Genomic DNA, 20531 nt, shown 5'->3' with positions numbered 1-20531 from the left:
ACCAGGAATAGTGCACTGCTGAACATCCTGTTCCAGTTTTCCCATGATCCCCTTTCATGCGGCCATCTTTTCGCCTGTGATACTGGAAGTCAACGCACGAGTACCTTCGTTATTAAACACCTGTGAAAAAAGGAAATTTGCTTGCCCGGTACAAGTCCATACAAGTTACTTTACTGTATGCGCTTTACAAACCCTGCACAGTGCAGGAATGTTGCTAAATACGTAATACTTTATTCTATCATTCTCATTTGTATCCAATTTTTGTCATTCCTCAAGAGATTTATTGTCAGATGTATAGTTGGACCATACAAAATTCTTACTCTGTTCACTGCCCTGAGCAGCAGACTACATTCAATAATTGAGCAATAAATAAATAGCAATAAACAATAAACAGAGACAATGGTGCTAATGATGTAGTGCAGAATATCATGGAGTGCAAAAAAAAATTGTTCTAGATATTGTTTTTGCATACAGTAGGAGGCAGATTAGTTTGTGAGGTATTTGTAGAGAATTCGGACTGCCTGTGGGTGGAAGCTGTTTGCCATTCTGGCAGTACTGGCCCTCAGGCTCCTGTAGCGTCAGCCTGATGGCAGCATTTCAAACAGGTCGTTTTGTGGGTGTGTCCTGTCCTTGATGATGTCGCGTGTTCTCCGCAGAACCCTGGTGTGGTAAATGTCCTGCAGTGAGGGTAAAGCAGCTCCACATATTATTGCCTACTTTATTATTTGCTCGGTTATGGAATGTAATCTGCACGGGGAAGTGAAGGAACAATAATTTCATTGTGTAGTATTACTATGCAAATGACAATAAAACTCTTGAATCTTGATAGAAGCGCCGACTGGCCAGGTCCCACCCTCTTGCTTCGCCTTTTCACACGCGCATGGCCAGATTAGCACATTAGAGGCTGACAAATTCGCAGGTTGTCTTCAATACCCCCATTACCTATCAGTATGGAATTCACAAGGGACAGCCGCTTGCAAAAAGGACTAATGATGCGCAAATTGTCTGCGTAAAAGGGGCTGTTAATTCCGCGGTGGCGTTTTTGTCAAGTGCACCAGGCCTGATGCAGGACTCTAGGGCAAAGCTCCAGTTAAGGCCATGGTGTGACTCCATCGCGGTGATGGCGGCCATTATCCCGCTCCGTTTCCAGTCATCTCGGCGTAATGAAGGTCATCTTTATTGACTGTCATTCATCCTCCCTCCTCTGGGTTTCCTCCTTCGCCTCCGCCTGTCACTTCTTTCATTCGGGGATGCACAAAGTATCTCTCCACAGATTTAGTCCAACCCTCTCCTCGCCTTCACCTCTCTCGGAGGGATGGGGTGACGCGGTGAGGAAGAAGAAGCCTTGAATGAGGGCATGGAGAAGTTGAGGGAGAGATTGCCTCCTCCGTCTTTCAGTCATCGCTTGATTGCTGCCATCAGCCACAGGGAAGGCGGCTATCCGACCGAGTTGCCCAAACTTGATTGGCGTTTCATCACAGGGTTGAATGCTATAGCAGAGCTTCTGTCCGTCTTCAGTTATCCTTTTCTTTTTTTCAGTGTTGTGTATGATGTAGTGGTATGAGGCAAATACTGTTGAGGTCGAACCACAAATTTGGTGATTTTTGGTGGGTGGAAGGAATCAACATAGGGCATGGGACTCAAGTCGAACCAGGAATTTGCTATCTTCTAACGTAAGCCGCTTTTTCACTGGTCTTCTTCGGTTGTTTTGGTTTGTACTGCATGTACATGTACTATACGGCGTCAGCTCGGTCCGGTGCGGGGTACTCATGTGATCCTCAGGAGCTACCCAGGCACGCGTTGGTGCCCCCCGGTTTGGATATTCCAATTGTTCCCAATTGCCCTGTATGGGGGTAACTATCCGCTCACATGTAAACGGGTTATTCCTGTTTGAGAAAGCGGAATATTGACGGCATGCAGTCGTAGTCAAGGTGGATTTAACACCCGAGACCTCATGCCTACACGGCTTTGTGTTGAGGGATTGTTCCTATCACCAAGAAGGTCTCAAGTCACAACGCCTGTGCGAAGGTGCAATCGGGACAGCTTTGATGACTTCCGTCTGAAAGGCGCACTCAAATTAATCCCGGCTCGACTGCGAAGGGCCAATTTATCGGGAAGGCGGCGTGAAAGAGGCCGTTTTTGTTTTCGAGACAATTAGCGGCGCAGCGGGCACCGCCGCTCGTAAAATTAACTTTGCAAGATTTTCAAAGTGCCGTTCCCGCGGTGTAATGCGCTCTTAATTCCAGCCAGTCACACTGACTTCGTTCAAATGTTACAGAGCCGGGAGAAAAGTCGTGGCCAGCTCATCTTTGAGCGGAATTAAACGGCTGAATAAATAAATCCTGGCTGAATTCGGCTTTAATAAAAGTCAGCCCATGAGCTGGGAGCGACTTTAAGCCCGTAGATGTGCTGCGACCACTCGCTTGGTTTATTACTGGAAATGAGATGTGTGTGTGATAGACGGAAACGCCGATCCTCGCCCAACCCAAATGACCTTCGTTGATCTCTCGGGGCGACCCGTTTCGCTGCTATTGATGGCGCCCGCTAACAACATGCTCTCCAGGTCGCCCTAATGAATGGCCGACAAGCGATGTTTCCCCGCCCCCTGATTATTGACTGGCTCGCCTCTTAACGTCCGTTTGTCAACTGCGGGGTAATTAAGGCACTTGGTAATTTTGATTTTGAAGCGCTAATGGGATAGGGGTGTGGCCACACCACTGGAATCCAACTGTGTTTGTTTCATGTTGTGAGAAGACATGTATGCTACATTGGCAAAATGCAGGTCCGAGCCTGCTGTGGACAAATCTTTTGGCTAGGTGGATTATTTCTGGTTCATGAGAGCTAATAAAACCTGCTAGCTACTAGCCGGTTTTCATAAATGATAACATTTTCACGTTGGACAATATATGAAGCTATTATCCATCGATTTTTATTCTGACCGTGTCAAGAAATGAACGTTTGTAGCTTGGTTTGCTAGTTTCCAATATGCTAGCTAGTAGAATTTGCTAGTATGCAAGTACAAGCACTAATGACGCTAAAATGTTAACCAATTTAACGTTTGCCAGAGATGAAAGATAGCATTATGTGAGATGATAAATTAGGAGGAATGACACTTTTCCTATGTTTGTTAAGTTAAGATAAGATAAGAATTAGTTGTCGATTATAGGGAATTTGCAGTTCGTGTGTTTGTTTTGTTTACTCTCAAGTAATAATTGAATTGGTTCCATGTTCCTTCCATGTTTCAGCCTTCCTTTCTTCTTCCTTCCTTTTACTCATTTGCTTGATTCCTTCCATGTTTCTCCCTTCCTCTCTTCCCTTCTCGCTTTTTCCCGCCCTCCCTCCTCCTTTCTTACCATGTGACACTTCAAGCCTATTTTTACTTCATGCCTTTTTCCTTGTGAAATTTCAAGCCTCCCGTCCCCCATCCTTCCTTCCTCCTTTCCTTTCCTTTCCTTTCCTTTCCTTTCCTTTCCTTTCCTTTCCTTTCCTTTCCTTTCCTTTCCTTTCCTTTCCTTTCCTCACGACCTTCTTTCTTTTCTCGTGGTTCTTCAATGCTCCCGTCTCCCATCTTTCCTTCCTTCCTTTTTTCCTTGTGACTCTTTAAATCCTTTCTTCCTTCCTTCCCTTCTTCCTTATTTTTTCCTGTCCTTCCTCCCTTCTTTCTTTCCTTGTGACACTTCAAGCCTCCCGCCTTCCTTTTTTCTATCATCCTTCTTCACTTCCTCCTCTCCTTCCTTCAATTTTTCCTTGTGAATCTTCAAATCCTTCCTTCCTCCCTTCCTTCCTTTTTCCTGTGCTTCCTCCCATCTTTCCGTGTGACACTTCAAATCTCCCATTTCTCATCTTTCATTCCTCACATCCTTCCTTCTCGCTCTGCTTCCTTCCTTCCTTCCTTCTTTCTTTCTTTCTTTCTTTCTTTCTTTCTTTCTTTCTTTCTTTCTTTCTTTCTTTCTTTCTTTCTTTCTTTCTTTCTTTCTTTCTTTCTTTTCCTTCCTTCCTTCCTTCCTTCCTTCCTTCCTTCCTTCCTTCCTTCCTTCCTTCCTTCCTTCCTCCCTCCCTCCCTCCCTCCCTCCCTCCCTCCCTCCCTCCCTTCCTTCCTTCCTTCCTTCCTTCCTTCCTTCCCTCCCTCCCTCCCTCCCTCCCTCCCTCCCTCCCTCCCTCCCTCCCTCCCTCCCTCCCTCCCTCCCTTCCTTCCTTCCTTCCTTCCTTCCTTCCTTCCTTCCTTCCTTCCTTCCTTCCTTCCTTCCTTCCTTCCTTCCCTCGCTCCCTCCCTCACTTGCTCAGTGCTCACTCTAAGCATGACGAAATGCGTCTGAAGGACACACGGAGGTTACACCAGATTGACATCCCATCAGTGTGTGTGTGGGGGGGGGGGGGGCATGGTTGTGCATTTCATAATCATCATTAAAATTGTATTTTTTTTCCCTATATGTGAGTGTAAGATACAATATTTTTCACATCTACTTCCTATTCAATCGCTGCCTTTTACATTTTTTTTCTATGGATATTAACGTCAGAATGCAGACTTGAAGGAGCGCTTCATAACTGTCAGCTTCGGATGCAAAAGCAGATGTGGTGTAGTGGTTGTGGGACATTTCTCAATACTGGGAGAGTGAGGTTTAACACATTTTGTTGTTGTGTAAAAAACAATTAGCATTTTCTTTTTAAATACTCTTTAACTACGTACATGGATTTCACTTCACAACCCCCCCCCCAAAAAAAAAAAAAAAATCCACCTTGTTTGCATCTTGTGTGGAAAGCACAAGCTGATGAAATTGTGCAACTCTTCAAGAGTCCACATTTGACCCTCACACGTTTATTTCCCATGAGGTCCCTGTGAGCATCTCAGTTCAATTTTAACAGGATTTTGAGTCCTTCCTGGCTGGACCATTCCACCATGACAAATATTAACAGATGAGCCGTCTTTTTTTTTTTTTTTTTTTTTTTTTTTTTTAAACCTGGCTAAACGTCTGGAGGATGATACAATATTTTTTCCTTACTTTAATGAGCGAAAAAAACGATATTGTGTTTGAACACGATAGGCTGGAAAAGTGGTGTCTCGATATGTTCAGGTGTCACATCTCGACACTAATACACCATGTCACACACATGCAGATTAATTTTAAAAATCCATTATTCATGCTGTTCCCGAGAAATTGCAGCAATCAAGGTGTCACATCAGACTGACAGATGATTGATATTTATAGGAGTGTTCTTGTGGAGATGTGACAATTAAAAATGTTTTGTCTTTTTTTATTGGCTATCTTGGTTTTTGTTCTGTGGGAACACAACATACCTGTTGCCCTCAAATTGGGGTACTTGTACCCCTGTGGGTACTTGAAGGAACTTCAGGGGGTACTCGAGATTTTAAATAAAACAAACATGCAAAAGTCCTATAAATAATGATTGAATTAAGTGTTTCAGGAAAATATTAGTTCATAAAACACATTTTATGTTCAATAGGTTATTCAGTTTCATTATTGTAAAATTCTGCCCTATACTAAAATGGTTTGACCCAACTTGTCATGTGCCACCTCTCGTTACCTGTCAAGTTAATGATTTACTTTTTGAACACAGTTCTACTATCATCCCAAGAAAGGACGATTTAAACTGAGTATTTTTCAGTGTTTTTTTTTTTTTTTTCGGTGGGTTTATTATTTTTTTTAATTTCTTTTTTAGATCAGGACCACCATTTTGTGGATTATTTTATATTGACAAATATTTATTAATAATTAAGTTAATGATGAATTTTTGTGAACAGATCTCTAATGTGACTCCAAACAGGATGCTTTATATTCAAATATTTATTTATAATATATATATTTTTAGAACAGATCTGACACTTTATATTAACCATTTGTTGTTATTGTTTTCATACATTTGATTTGAGGACCTCCAAGCTTCAGCTCAGGGATACTCCGGAGTCCGCATTTTTCAAACCACCGCTAATATACACACCCGCAACACGTTTTTGCGTTAATTGATTTAGCGTTGTGCAGTGACATTAGCCGACTAGCGCACAAGTATGTTTGTGTGTGTGTGTGTGTGTGTGTGTGTGTGTGTGTGTGTGTGTGTGTGTGTGTGTGTGTGTGTGACAGAGGATGTTAATTACTTGTCCGTCTCGCTAATAGACTGGAAGCATTAATGCAATCAGCCACAAAAGCAATTAATTCAACATCTGCTCTGATCAAATTTGCCCGTGCAGTGTTTTGATGATGTTTCCACAAACACACACACAATGATGGCCGTAATCCAGTGAGAACAATTAGTCCGTCCTCACCATATCAATTACCACCAGGACCTTTTTACTTTTGCCCCTCAGCCAGGCGCGGAATGGCTAATCTGGACAATTTGGGGATTTCCCGGCGGGCTGGGCCGCTTCTAGGCTCAACCCGAATGTAAAATTCTCCTAGCCTTCGGATCCGTCTTGAAATTAGTACATAAAGTCCAATATGGACGGTCTATGACTGTCTCATTTATTGCACATTAAAGTATAGGGGGATTTGAAGATATTAAATAACCAGTTCTACTTGTGCCAACAGCATCAACAGCCCCGAATTTTCAGTTGGCAAAAATTAAGGATTTGGCCAAAGTGAATGTGAGCATATTTCTGGTCGTGCACTGTCACATGAGATAGTGATGTCGTTCCGGACATTTGAATGTATTGTACATGCAACATTTTCAGAGTTAATGGTAATAAGTGATGAAGTGTTCAGTGAGTTATTCGTCTTTTACAACACAAATAGTTTTTCTTCGCTACACTGGAGTTCGGTGATTGAGGCTTCACCCACTTGCGGATTGTCTTCAATGACCATAGCTTTCGACTTTTTTTTTTTTTTTTTAAGCAAGTTTGTTTATTGAAAAAATAACCTCTACTACATTGATTTTTAATTATGATCATATCTATTGCAGGTTAATTTTTGTATTTTTCCTGATATTTTTGATAAGTCAGACCATACGAAAAAAATGTAGATTTTATGGGTTAGGGTTAGGGTTTTTTTTTTTTTTTTTTTTTTTTTTGTATAAATGATTAATATGTGGATTCCAGTTGAAGCAGGTATTTTTGGGAACGTAACCACCACGCTAAACGAGAGAACACGAGCAAAAACCAGTAGCGGGAGCTGTGGAGTAAGTCACTGCCAAAGCTTACTCTTTCAATGCTAAGCGTTATCTCAAAGGAAACCTCTAGAGGGCCAGTATATTTAGCATTTTTACTCATCTTTCAAGGCTGACAGAATATTGTGTGCTATATGTAAATATAAGTGGTATCATATGAAAGATTGACTTCCATTCCTCACTTTGAATTAAATGTAGGTAATATCAGTGTTGTAAGTGTGGGAAACACTGCCATCCAGTGGTCACAGTTATCACTACGGTGCTCAAGGGGCTTATGTTAGTCAAGTATTAGTCAAGGGTGTCAGTTACCCTCCATAAAAAAACACATTTGATGAGAATATTATTATTTATTATTATTACTATTTTAAAAGACGAGATTTCTCGTCCATGGCACCAAAAGAGTTAACCAGAGCATCAGCGACATCACGATAAAAAATAGGACTGAAATTATTAAACTTTTACGATTCGTAAAGATCGCGTGATCTCCTGTTTTCGTCGCGCCCTTGGTTTTTCAGACGTAGACCTGCAACGACCGTGACGGCGTTTAGCAAATTCACTTGGCAAACGGAAACGCGCGACACGGGATAGACAAGATTTCCCCACCCCAACGCGTCATGTTAACAAATCACAAGAGCTGCACAGCACATTCCTATGCACCGACTCTGTGCATCAAGCGGAAATCTTTGCCAGGGGCCAGAAACAGCATGAAGCTGATTAAAATTCAGCATTCCCAACGCAAGCCAGCACTCTGTCGCTTTCTTAGCCAGCACTCTGTCGCTTTCTTCAAATAACGCTTTCAGCGTTATTTGTTTACCCCAGTCGCGTTGATGCCAGAATGAGTGGAAAGGATCACAAGGAGGTACAGTTACGAGACATCTCCGTACGCTGTTAACAGACACCAGCGAAACTACAATCCCCTCACAGACCCTCGGGGGAGAATCTGACTTGTGGAATCCATCTCCAAGGCCGCAGAGGGCCGGTTACGGCTCACTTGTAATTACTCTTCTAAATGATTTGACTGCCGTCTCACCGTCTATGGATTACGTGGCCGGTCGCCTGTTTCGTGTCCTTTTGGAGGGACTTTTCCGGGAGTGGATGCTCGCCGGCTTCTCGGCCGTAAACGTCTTTGCGGATCGATAACTCGTTTGGGCCGACTTATGGGCCAAAGCTTGTGGGAATATTGTTTTGGAGTTGTTGTTTAGCCGGAGAGGTGAGGTCTGCATTCCGTTGCTGTCTAATAGTCGACGTGTAGAATGTGATGTCTTAAACCTGATCAAAACGGTCTTAAAGCAGTCCTAAATTTGGCAAGTCTTGTTAAACCACGTGTAAAATTGATCAAAGCGGTCTTAAATCAATCATACTTACTCAAACAAAACATAAATCAAAATGTTAAACTCCTAATTCATATGGCGATCTGTGGGCACACTCAAAAGTGATCAAGTGGACATAAATCTATCAAGATTGATCACAATGATCCTAGATTTAAGTAAAAGTCATAAATAGAAGTGTCGATAAACCGCTTTTAATATTGTCTTAAATTTCATTCTTAATTTAGACTTAAAAATAACTAACATTACAGCATATGAATTCAAATGGAATCAGTGACTTTAACGCGATATTAAATGTGATCAAAGTGATCATAAATTTGTCATAAATTTGATTCAAAATGGTCATAAATCAGTCATAAATGTTCTTTTGGAAATGATCAAGGTGGTTAAATCACTTCAAAATCCTGAAACAGAAGCATAAACCAGGTAACTGTGACCTTAAATCAGCTCTTAAAGCAGTACGGAATGTGATCATAGTGGTGTTAAATCTGTGATGAAAGTGGTCATAAATTGGTCATAAATTTGTTAGCGATGTCAAACCATTTTTAAAATCAGTCAAGCGGTGTATCAAATGTGATCAAAGTGGTCTTAAATCGTTATCCGGTTTGCTCAATGGTCACAGGTCGTAAATTAGATAAATATGTTCATAAATCTGCCTTTATTGTCTTATTTGCATATGAGATTATATTATATAATCTACTCTTTGCACCAATCTGCAAAGACATGAAAAAGTGTGCAGGAACCACATTACACCTGTTATACAGCACGCCAATTCAGTGTGGGAAGATTCAGGAGCTTTGGCTGATGTCATCCTGCCCTTGCTTCATCCTAACCGCTCTTCAAACTACATCGAATACGAGCGCGCACAACAATAAGTAATTGTTGAGTACATATGAGACCTTCTGTAACGGCTGCCGTCTCACGTCATCATACTTGTGCAAGAAACAAAATAAAGCTCTCTATTGATTTTCCGACAAAATACGAGCTTAGTAAGGTAGTGGAGAAGGTCCTATGGTACGTTTGATACATCTTCTTTCACTTGTTTTTGTATATGGTGTAAAACTATTTATTGATTTATTTTTGTTTTGGCGCTTAGGTTTTTGGGCTATTGATTTTGAACTGCGAGATGTCTGAATTTTCCCATCGGTTTTAAGTATTTTTCTTGAACGGCGTGGTCTTAAAACGGTGTTGAATTTGATCAATATGGTTTTAAATCCTTTTTCTGGTGACTCGGGAGGGGGGAGGAGTGCACCATTAACACTGTGTACAGTGGAGATGGGACCCTGCTGACCTCAACTCGGGACCTCGTGAACCAGTGGGAAGAATACTTTGAAGACCTGCTCAATTCCATCAACACATTTTTCTCTGAGGAAGCAGAGTCTGGAAACTCCGCTCTACCATCTCTGGGGCTGGAGTCACCAAACTCCTGCCCCGAGGTTGGATGAGATGCGCCCGGAGTTCCTAAAGGCTCTGGATTTTGTAGAGCTGTCCTGGACATCAAGGATTGGCATACTGGGGTTGGTGGTCTCCCCTTATAAGAAGGTGGGCCAGAGGGATCACACTCCTCAGCCTCCCCGGTAAAGTCTTTTCAGGTCAAACTTCAGATTCAGGAATAACATTGTGGTCTTCGTTCCAGCCATGGAATAGTGGACCAGCTCTGCACCCCTGGCAGGATCCTCAAGTATACATGGGAGTTCCACCCTACATGTGTTTTGTGGACTTGGGAAAGGCATTCGACCGTGTCCCTTGGGGAGTTCTGTGGAGGGTGCTTCAGGGGTACAGGGTCCCGAACCACTTGATGCGGGCTGTTCGGTCCCTGTACCACGATGTCAGAGTTCGGGCTGTACTGCCATCAGTAAGCCGAATCAGCTTCCAGTGGGGGTTGGACTCCGCAAAGGCGGCCCTTTGTCACTGGTCTTGTCCATTACCTTTATGGACAGAATCTCAGAAGCTCAAGATAGGACTGGAGTTGACTAGAGGACACCTATGATCTAAAACACAGGTGTCGAACTCCAGTCCTCAAGGGCCAGTATCCTACATGTTTTCAAACCCTTTCCCTCAAAAACACCTGATTCAAATGATTGGGATCATTTTGAAGCTCCTGCAGAGCCTGCTAATGAGCTAATCATTTGAATCAGGTGTGTTGGGGAAAGAAAACCGGAAAACATGCAGGATAGCGACCCTCGAGGACTGGAGTTTGACACCTATGATCTAAAACATTGACGGGGTCCAGTTCGGGGGTCTCGGCCTTGCATCTCTTGCTTTTTGCAGATGATGTGGTGCTGTTGACTTCAGGCCGTGACCGTCAAATCTCACTGCAGCATTTGGCAGCCAAGTGTGAAGCGGCTGGGATGAAGATCAGCACCTCCAAATCTGAGACCATGGTCCTCAGTTGGAAAAGGGTAGAGGTCCTGTCCCAAGTGGAGGAGTTCAGTTCAGTTACTTAACTATAGTTAGCAGTGCTAACATCTAACTTTTGGCTGCAGTTCTTAAAATTTGTATTGATTGATAATTAGCACACGTTTTTTAAATTAGCATTCACCTTTTTGAAATGCGACTTTTATGGCACCGTACATCCATACGACTTCCCGGGACAAAAAAGTAGAGTCTGGTGACCAGTCACACTTCATCAACATTCCGTCCCTTGCGTCATTCCTTCACGGTCGTCTGCCAGAAACAAACGAGCGCGCTTCGCCAAGCTGACAGAATGCTGACAGGACAAAATAATAATAAAAAAAAAAAAACCTAAACAGACAAGAAGACTGTGAAAAGCAGACGACGCAATGTTGTTTTCATACACCTGGATGATGGCCCTAAATTAAAATTTCCATTGATTTGCTGGCAAAAACAAAAGTTCACGAAATGGACTGCTCCATAGATTTTTTTTTTTTTTTTTTTTGAAACGCACGCACACACTTGTTGTAACAATCCATCAACATGATCAAGCAGCAAACGGATGGGAAGTGGCCCCTCATACATCAACCTCTCTGAGCTTGTTAAAGGCAAATGCTCTTCGCTCGCGCACACGCAAACACACTCTCACACACACACATGAGTACCTTGCTCTTGAAAGGACAATCTTGGCACCTTGAATGGACACATGCCATCAGGTTCGATACATGAAGCTTCTCAATGGCAGCATTGCTACATAACGATAACAAGGGCCATTTATTTATGAATGTGTTCTTTAATTTATTAAACATGGCCTTTATAGTTATTAAAAAAAACTTATAAGACTTAAGTTTTTTGTCATGAGAAATTCAGATTTTTTAAAAATTTTTTTACATTTCTAACGCTGCCTAGTGTAGTTTTTTTTGTTTCTTTTTGTATTTTTAGGATATGCTACAGGTCGATAAATGGTGGGCGGGCAGATAGACATGAACCGATAACCGATTTAAAGGGTTAAAAAGTCAAGGTTTCACTAACCACTAATACTGTCGGTAATGATGACGATGAAAATGATCATTGCTTTTTTTGTTTAATCCAACAAAGGGAGCCATTAAAGCAGGCAGAACGTGAGTGGCTGCTTGCCGAGTTGACTCGACAAGCGGTATAAAAAAAAGAAAGATAGCAATCATTGTTCTTTTTTTTTTTTAACCGTATTTTTAAACTTCTCGGCATGCATGGGGGATAAGGATTAGATCTTTGTCTTAAACCCTTCCAACAAAAGAAGCATAGGAAAAGAGAGCCCCCCCCCCCCCCCCCCCCGCGCTGAATATAAATAAGATTATCTATAAAAATTGTATAAATATACCTAAACATGTGTCCAACATTAACACAAGAACAAAAACAATATTTTCAGTATTAGTGATAGCTTAGTCTAAATCTGAAAAAAAATAAAAGTACATCAAAGTACCAGGATTTTTTTTTTTTATAACACGATTTGAGAAGCACTGGTCAAACCAATGAATTAGCTCAATTTTATGACGATTGGATGAAACGATTAAAAAAAAAAAAAAAAAAGTGCCGTGTTTGGATCTTACAAGATGGCTCTCACGATGTGACGTCAAAAAAGGCGTGTCCAACACGTGTCTATTTTATTAAATTAAAAATACAAATGAATGCTCATGCCATTCAAACGAACTTGCTGGGAAAGTGACATTTGATGTTATTTTTAGAGGAGTTTTTTCAAAGTCTTTCTCATTGGACATTCATAGAAACGCAATTGCAGTTTGACAATGACATGGTATCGCTAGTGCTTGCAGAGCTGACTCTAAAATCGTGACTTGCTAAGAACGATTAAACAAGAATGCAGAATACATATTTATTTATTCATTCATACTAAATGTGTTATACATGTAACAAACAAATTGTTTAAAAAGAAAACAAATTGTGTCAAGTGGAAGAAAATACAGCTGTAATTTCATATAGCGACATTGGGAAATTTTTTACTCGTGGTGATCTTGCCATCAGAATATCGGCCCGTAATTTTTATGGGGGCAAGGGCAATTTGCGTCAAAGGGCACATTGCAACATCTGACCAATATGAAGTAACGCTCCGATATGTACTTGACATCCAAAACAATCCTTTGTCGATTTAATGCATATTTTGCCTCAGTGGGGTCAGGTTTAGGGATGTGGGGTCAGGTCTAGGGATTTGGGGTCCGTTTGTTTGTAACTGCAAAATCTGGCAGTCTCTGTTGTACAGACGCTTGGCTGCATATTTTTGCTCGGCGCAAACTTCCCTCCTGCAATAAATTGCCACAAAAACTAGGTGATGATGCAACTTTCTCAGTCAGTATTATAGGAATCGTTTTTGCTTTCTGCCAACCAATTTCATGTGCATGCATAGAATTACATCATATTCGTTTTCAGCGAACTCTCCGGCGTGTAGCAATGCTAATGAACAATGCCGCGCTAGCTATAGCGCTAAGTCAGTTGTACTAACCAGGGCGTGATCGATATGGATTTTTTTTTTTTTCTAAGACTTTTGCGGGATAAAAAATACAAATTAAAGGTGTTTAAAGTGACAAATTATTTCAATTTATTGGCCTTTTCTAAGTATAAAGTAGTGACTTCCAGGTCAATGTTTTTCACATCCACCCTAACCCAACTCATCAGAAAATGTCATGATGTAAATTTGAAGATATAAGTATATATTCCACGGATCTACAGGAGACATAAGACTGTAAAAAAATGACAGCAGTATTACTTGTACACAACTGCTGTAAATGTTTAGTGTACATAATGTTAAAATAATTGTCAAATCGACATTTAGTCAATTATTTTTGGCCAATGTTTGAAAGGTTAGAGTTCCTAAATTCTGATCTAATTTCTGACTTAGTCCTAACCATTATCATGTTTTTGACTGACCATTCTAATTGTTTTGTGGACATTCACTTTAACGCAGCTCCATCTAGTGGATGCATAACTCAACAGCCACTACAGTAGCTTCTATTCTATGTGCCTTTGAACGCAATGCATTTTCTATATGACAGTTTCAAGGTAGGCCACTCAATGAAGGTGCGCCTTATATTATAATCCATGCAAAAAATATAACTATAAACACCTAATTAGGAATTTATGCAAAATAATTATTGTCACCATCATAGTAGGTGCTGATTTACTTTGTTGTTAACACTTGGCATCAGTTCTAACTTCTGAAGTATATTTGAGTTGAGTATTTCCTCACTGAATCCGGAAACAGCAGTAAGACACTCAGCTCATCTCCTGCTGCTTGAATATAAGTACAGTGGACCCCCGTGTTACAGCGTCCCTGGCTTACGTTTTGTTTTCATGTTCTGATGTGGAATACTGTTTTTTCGTCCCCTCTAAAGGTATTTTCCCGGCTTTGCGACAAAAACAACTGTCACGATCCCAGGGGTTTGGCTGTATTTGTGCTCTTTTGTCTCCATCTGCAGGCATTTTTAAGTAATTGCACTCATTTTCTGTTGCCGTCACATGACGGAGATGCTGGTCTGCTATTAGTCGGGCTCACTCGTTTCAAAATGGCTGAACAGTAAAGCTTTGTTCGATTGTGAGTGGTTACAAAAGCATATTTATTGTGCATTTTATTGCTTAATTGAAAGTTTAAAGGGTTAGCCATGGGTCTCAAGATTGCTAGTGATGTTAAAGAGAGAAGTAAAAAGATGATTTATATGTAAACGAAGCTTGAGATAATCAAGAAATACAAAGCTGGCCTAGCCTAGGCTACCCTTACTAGGGAGTATGGGCAAAAAAAGGTAAAAAATCCGTTCCATATTTTTTATTAATCATGTTTTCTGATTATATATACGTATATTATATATACTGAGCACTTACTATACTATTTTGGTACCAATTTTTAATATGTATGACCAATGTTTATGTTTTTAGCCGGGATTCTAAACACATTAGCTATATAACAGCGGTTTTGATTGTCCGCCATGCAGCCAATTCGCCTTACGAGGCCAACCGCCGAACGGATTAATCTCGTAATACGGGGGCCCACTGTATAATATTTTTGCACATGACATAAAAGATGATTTTGCTTTTTCTATTGCATCTTTCCCCCCCTACATCACTTCCCCCATCTGATTACCAATTCAAATGAGGCGAGGGCCTTAATGGCTCCTTTTAGCGATGCATGAGTGGGATCAACCGAGAGGAGTCGAGCACTGGATTAATACACGCACCCACGTGCGCGCCCGCATGTAACGGATTCACTTAATAAAAAGCGGCGCATGATCCAATAAATCCAAACTGCACCACAAAAAACTGTGTACATGCTCATCATGCGCACCCGAAAGTATACAATTTAGCGAGACGCTTAGCAATTTTTTTTTAACATTCAGAACAGACCTTGAATATTTTCTTTTTATCATGCTTTAGTTAGTACAAACAAAAAACGTAGAATTAATTTCCATTCACAAAGAGGTAGTTCATTAGAGATGTGATATTATTACAAATAATATTCTTACATGTATAAAAATTGCATATTTTCTACGAAGCCAAAATACAAAATAATAGATGAATAGAAAAGAAGCTGTGATTACCGTATTTTCCGCACTATAAGTTGCACCTAAAAGCCTTAATTTTTTGTAAAAGCTGATGGTGCGCCTTATCAGGTGCGCCTATATATGGATCAATATTGAGATTGGGATTCGTAGATAAGGAATGAAGTGATTAAGCAAGCTTTACGTGTTTCTTTTGTGTGTTTACAGTTGAACAATGTTGCTCATATTTACATTGAGTTATGATGTTATTGAGAGTTTAGAGTTATTATTTGAGTTATTATTGTTATTACTTTGAGTGTTACGACATTGATTGAAAAAGTTTGAATGTCATTAATTGAGGGTGCGCCTTATAATCCGGTGGACCTTATACATGGAAAAAGTTTTAAAATATGTCTAATTGAGGGTGCGCCTTATAATCTGGTGCGCCTTATATATGAAAAAAGTTTTAAAATATGCCATTGAGGGTGCGTCTTATAATTCGGTGCACCTTATATATTGAAAACGTTTTAAAATGTGTCTAATTGAGGGTGCGCCTTATAATCCGGTGCGCCTTATATATGGAAAAAGTTTTAAAATGTCATTGAGGGTGCGTCTTATAATTCGGTGCACCTTATATATGGAAAAAAGTTTTAAAATGTGTCTAATTGAGGGTGCGCCTTATAATTCGGTGCGCCTTATATATGGAAACAGTTTTAAAATGTCATTAATTGGGGGTGCGCCTTATAATCCGGTGCGCTTTATATATGGAAAACGTTTTAAAATATGTCTTTAATTGAGGGGGCGCCTTATAATCCGGTGCGCCTTACAGTGTGGAAAATACGGTACTTTCAAATCACCTGAGTGAGATTTTGGATTTGCAGTTTCCTATTTGTATACATTTCAATGAGAACCTTATTTGAAAACTGGGTCATTTCCATCAGGGATCATTTTACAATGTATTACAAATTTTTCAAACATCTCGTCATGTTCCGGACACAATCTCGCGAGACTTCCTGAATTGGTAGATTTTTCTTTCTTCTCGTCTCAAAATCAAATAGCGATTTTGAAGTTTTCAAAGATTTGAAATTCCTTGAAAAGTAAAGCGGGCGCAGGATCCAAAATATTCAAAGTGCATGGGAGGAACGGCGCAAAGTGTGCGCGTTTGTTGTGCGAGAGTGAGTCATCCACATCTGGAAGTGGTAAGCGCGGCCAATCCATTTCAGGCCTGACGGAATGGCGCACAAACAAACAATGGCGTTGACCGAAGCCTACGTTCCGCTCCTTGTAAAGATAATTAGCTGTAAGCATTTCAACGTGGCCGCTTTGCTGCACTTTTGGGTGCACCTGTGGCGCCCGCCGCTAATGAAATGATGCTCTTTATTCAATTATTGGTGTGTGTGTGTGTGTGTGTGTGTGTGTGTGTTTACCTGGAGATGCTCGGGCATTTCGGGATGCACTTAAGGTCCACATGAGATTTTTGTAAACACTAAAATTGAGACGTTAACTGCGAGAGTTTGTCGGAGCTTCCATGTCTGAAATCAACGTTATGATTGATTATGTATATGAACAAATGTTATTATAGAGCGCTTCTTGCAAGCAGCTGCAGAGTATTAAGGCACCGTTTTTTTTTTCAGCAATGTTTTTCTTTTTTTTTTCATCATATTGTTAAAGTGGAATTAATTTTAGATACTGTTTTTTGACAAAGTTGGAGAAGTTTCAATTTGAAAAGGCACTTATAAAAAAATCATTTTATTTCTACACATTTTTAATCATTATTGATTGTAAGAATCCAATAAAATAATACATAATAAAACAGGTTATATGTTTCCATACATTAAAAAGTATACATTACATGCATTTCAAGTCATTTAAAATTGATTTTTATTGAATTTATTTCAATAAAAACATTAAATTAAATATTAAATATTAAATTATATATATATATATATATATATATATATATATATATATATATATATACTTATATCACTTATGTATTCATTTATTCATACGATTCACTCATACAATCATTACAAACAAAAATGTATACAAAATGTTACTTTTTACGAAAAGTGCCTTTTCAAATTCAATTTTATATATTTTTACATGTAAAATATACCTAAATTGTATCCTTTCATTTAATATATGTTCATATTTTTTTATCATTACATTTATTTTATGTTATGGAATGAGGTGTTGCTAATAGATTTTCCAATTGAGTGTTTTGTCTGTATGTATGTCTGTATAATCTTTGCGATAAAAAAAGTCTACACTTTTAACACTGTCATTTTGAAGTTTTTTTTGTTTGTTTTGTCTTCAATAAATGAATCGACATCAATCGACACGTTTTAATGCGGAAAATAATCGTTATGATAAAAAAGTCTATACTTTTAACACTGTCATTTTAAAGTTTTTTTTGTTTGTTTTGTCCTCAATAAATGAATGGAGATCAATTGACATGTTATAATGCGGAAAATAATCTTTACGATAAAAAAAAGTCTACACTTCTAACAATGTCGTTTTGAAGTTTTTTTTGTTTGTTTTGTGTTCAATAAATGAATAGAGATCAATCGACACGTTTTAATGCGGAAAATAATCGTTACGATAAAAAAAAGTCTACACTTTTATCACTGTCATTTTGAAGTTTTTTGTTTGTTTTGTCCTCAATAAATGAATGGAGATCAATCGACACGTTTTAATGCGGAAAATAATCTTTACAATAAAAAAAAGAGTCTACACTTTTAACACTGTCGTTTTGAAGTTTTTTTTTGTTTGTTTTGTCCTCAATAAATGAATGGAGATCAATCGACACGTTTTAATGCGGAAAATAATCGTTACGATAAAAAAAGTCTTCACTTTTAACACTGTCATTTTGAAGTTTTTTTTGTTTGTTTTGTCCTCAATAAATGAATGGAGATCAATCGACACAATTTATTGCGGAAAATAATCGTTAAGATAAAAAAAAGAGTACACTTTTAACACTGTCATTTTGAAGTTTTTGTTTGTTTGTTTTGTCCTCAATAAATCAATCTACACGTTTTAATGCGAAAAATAGTCTTTTCGATAAAACGAGAAGCAAATCGGAGCGGCGTGGTTCCCATTTAAAGAGTCTTAAACCCAGACAAGTCTTTCTTCTCCAAAATCCCCCCACCAAAAAAAAAAACTAAAAATACACAACCGACTTTGTTTGTTCCCATTCCAACTGCAACCACAAAAGCAAAAGAGGAAGACGAGGGCGGGTCAAAGGAAAAACAGGAGAAAAAAAAAAAATCGACTCTGCGCCGCTTCGTGCGGTCGCTTTGAGACCGTAAGAAAAAAGTGCGGGTTGGGGAAACCTCTGGAAGCAATTGAGGGCCTCACACACACATTTGCAGTTAAATAAAGTCCCGCGCAGCTGGTCATCCAGGAGCCTCCATCTTTTTTGTCCAGCTGCTGTAATGAGAGGCTGTAAATCTATTTACGGTACAAGTCCCGGGCCACGTTTCAGGCGCCTTCTCTTATAGGTTTCCCCTCCCGAAAAAATACACTTCTTCCTTATTTTTTATGACTTAAACTCCTCAAACTACGTGTCACTGGACATTTTTTGTCTCCCCCCCCGAGGAATGGCTGGCAATAAAAAAAAAAAAAAAAAACGGCAGGGTAAGGCGCCCCTTCTGCTCGGTAGAAGTTGTAAAGTCGGGCAAATGTGATGTTAATTGTATCGCGGCAGGTGGGAGGCGTTGAAAATGGAGTGTGGAGGTTAAGAGTTTTATTTGGAACGTTTTCGTATTTGGAAGGCCGTTTCCCACCCGCCCCCCAAAGGAAAATACCAAAAAGGAAACAATCTGGCTGCTGACTTTTCAGTTGGTTTGAAAACTTTTTGCTACGCCGTTAACTCATTCAGTGCCTTGGATGAACATTCTCGTCTTTCAAAATAGTAATAATAAATAATAAGATTTTTTTTATGAAGTGGAGCTGACACCCTTGACTAATGCGTGACCTATTATAAGCCAATTGAGCACTGTAGTGCTAAATGTGACCATTGGAGGGCAGTGTCTGCACACTTGCAACACAGCTATTACCTATATCAATTCTAACTGAAGAATGGAAGTCAATCTTTCGTATGGCAGCACCCAAATTTATACACATCGCACACAATATTCTGTTGGCCTTGAAAGGTGAGTAAAAATACTAAATATACTTGAACCCTTGGCACTGAACGCGTTAAAAAGAAAAGAAATATTACTTTTTTAGTTAAAAAATTAACTTCTGAGAAGGGGGTAGACACTAACTCAGCAAATGCCAATAATAATATTATAAATGTCTCATAGAATATAAAGAATACATAAATGTGGGTAGTGTATTATCAGTCTACATTCATTACCATTGACGGTGATAGACGTCGGAAATCCAATTTTACTGGGCAATCAATAAAAAAAGTTAACTCATTCACTTCCATTGACAATAGTGCAGGCATGTTACTCTTGCAGTGGTGCAGTACTCTAACAATCCGAGTGTGTCTGTTACAGGAAAGTATTTGAAAAAAAAGGTTGTTGTTTGATGCAGTTCTTATGCACACTATAATCTTTATTATGATCCATTTTTTAAATAGTTGGCTCACTCAGATGCTGAATTTTTCATCTTTTCAGCTTTCACGGGCAACATGGAATGATGTGGAGTGCCCGATCGTCCCCGTTGCCGCTTGAGTTGGACACCTGCGTGGCGGACCGAGAAAATGTCTGCAAAGGTAAGCTTCCCAGCTTCCATGTTTCCTATTTAAAATAAGATAAAAAACATTTTTGTCACGTCTTTTTGAAACCTCAGTCGCCGCAGCCTTTTATTTGGATGCCCTGACGGCTAACAGTTGGGAGCAATTACTGACACGCCTGAAGCATCTTCACTTATTGTGTGTGTGTGTGTGTGTGTGTGTGTGTGTGTGTGTGTGTGTGTGTGTGAGGCTGAGACATCAGGCCGTAACGGTGTCAGCATGTGGAATTAATTAGAGTGGTAATAAGAGCCTTCAAAGAGCAGAAAGTGCGGGCTTGAGAGAGGAATTATGGGTAGAAAAGTGAAGGTGCTAGCTTAGCACAATTGGAAGCCACCCGTGTGGATGAAGTTGCCACTTTACAGAGAGAAAAATAACTTTACTTTCTGATATACAATTACTTCACCCTTTGCTAGGACTGGGCAGTAA

The 20531-nt window shown here is 39.7% G+C and overlaps 1 protein-coding gene across 1 annotated transcript in view; it reads left to right on the top strand.

The window, feature by feature from the left end:
* Window positions 1–1529: 1529 nt before the first annotated feature.
* The window catches only part of LOC148419921 (uncharacterized), a 246039-nt gene continuing 227037 nt past the window's right edge, over window positions 1530–20531 (top strand). The window contains exons 1-2 of the mRNA XM_088422281.1: window positions 1530–1673; window positions 19987–20084. Coding sequence (XP_088278407.1) covers window positions 1561–1673; window positions 19987–20084 — 211 coding nt within the window. The 5' untranslated portion in view covers window positions 1530–1560. The remainder of the gene's footprint in view (window positions 1674–19986; window positions 20085–20531) is intronic.

This window comes from Hippichthys cyanospilos, chromosome 8 (genome assembly GCF_059441005.1).
Source record: "Hippichthys cyanospilos isolate Australia breed blue-spotted pipefish chromosome 8, RoL_Hcya_1.0, whole genome shotgun sequence".
Classification (NCBI taxonomy): Eukaryota; Metazoa; Chordata; class Actinopteri; order Syngnathiformes; family Syngnathidae; genus Hippichthys; species Hippichthys cyanospilos.
Note: the sequence above shows the minus strand (reverse complement) of the source record. Positions and strands in the feature narration are given on the sequence as shown.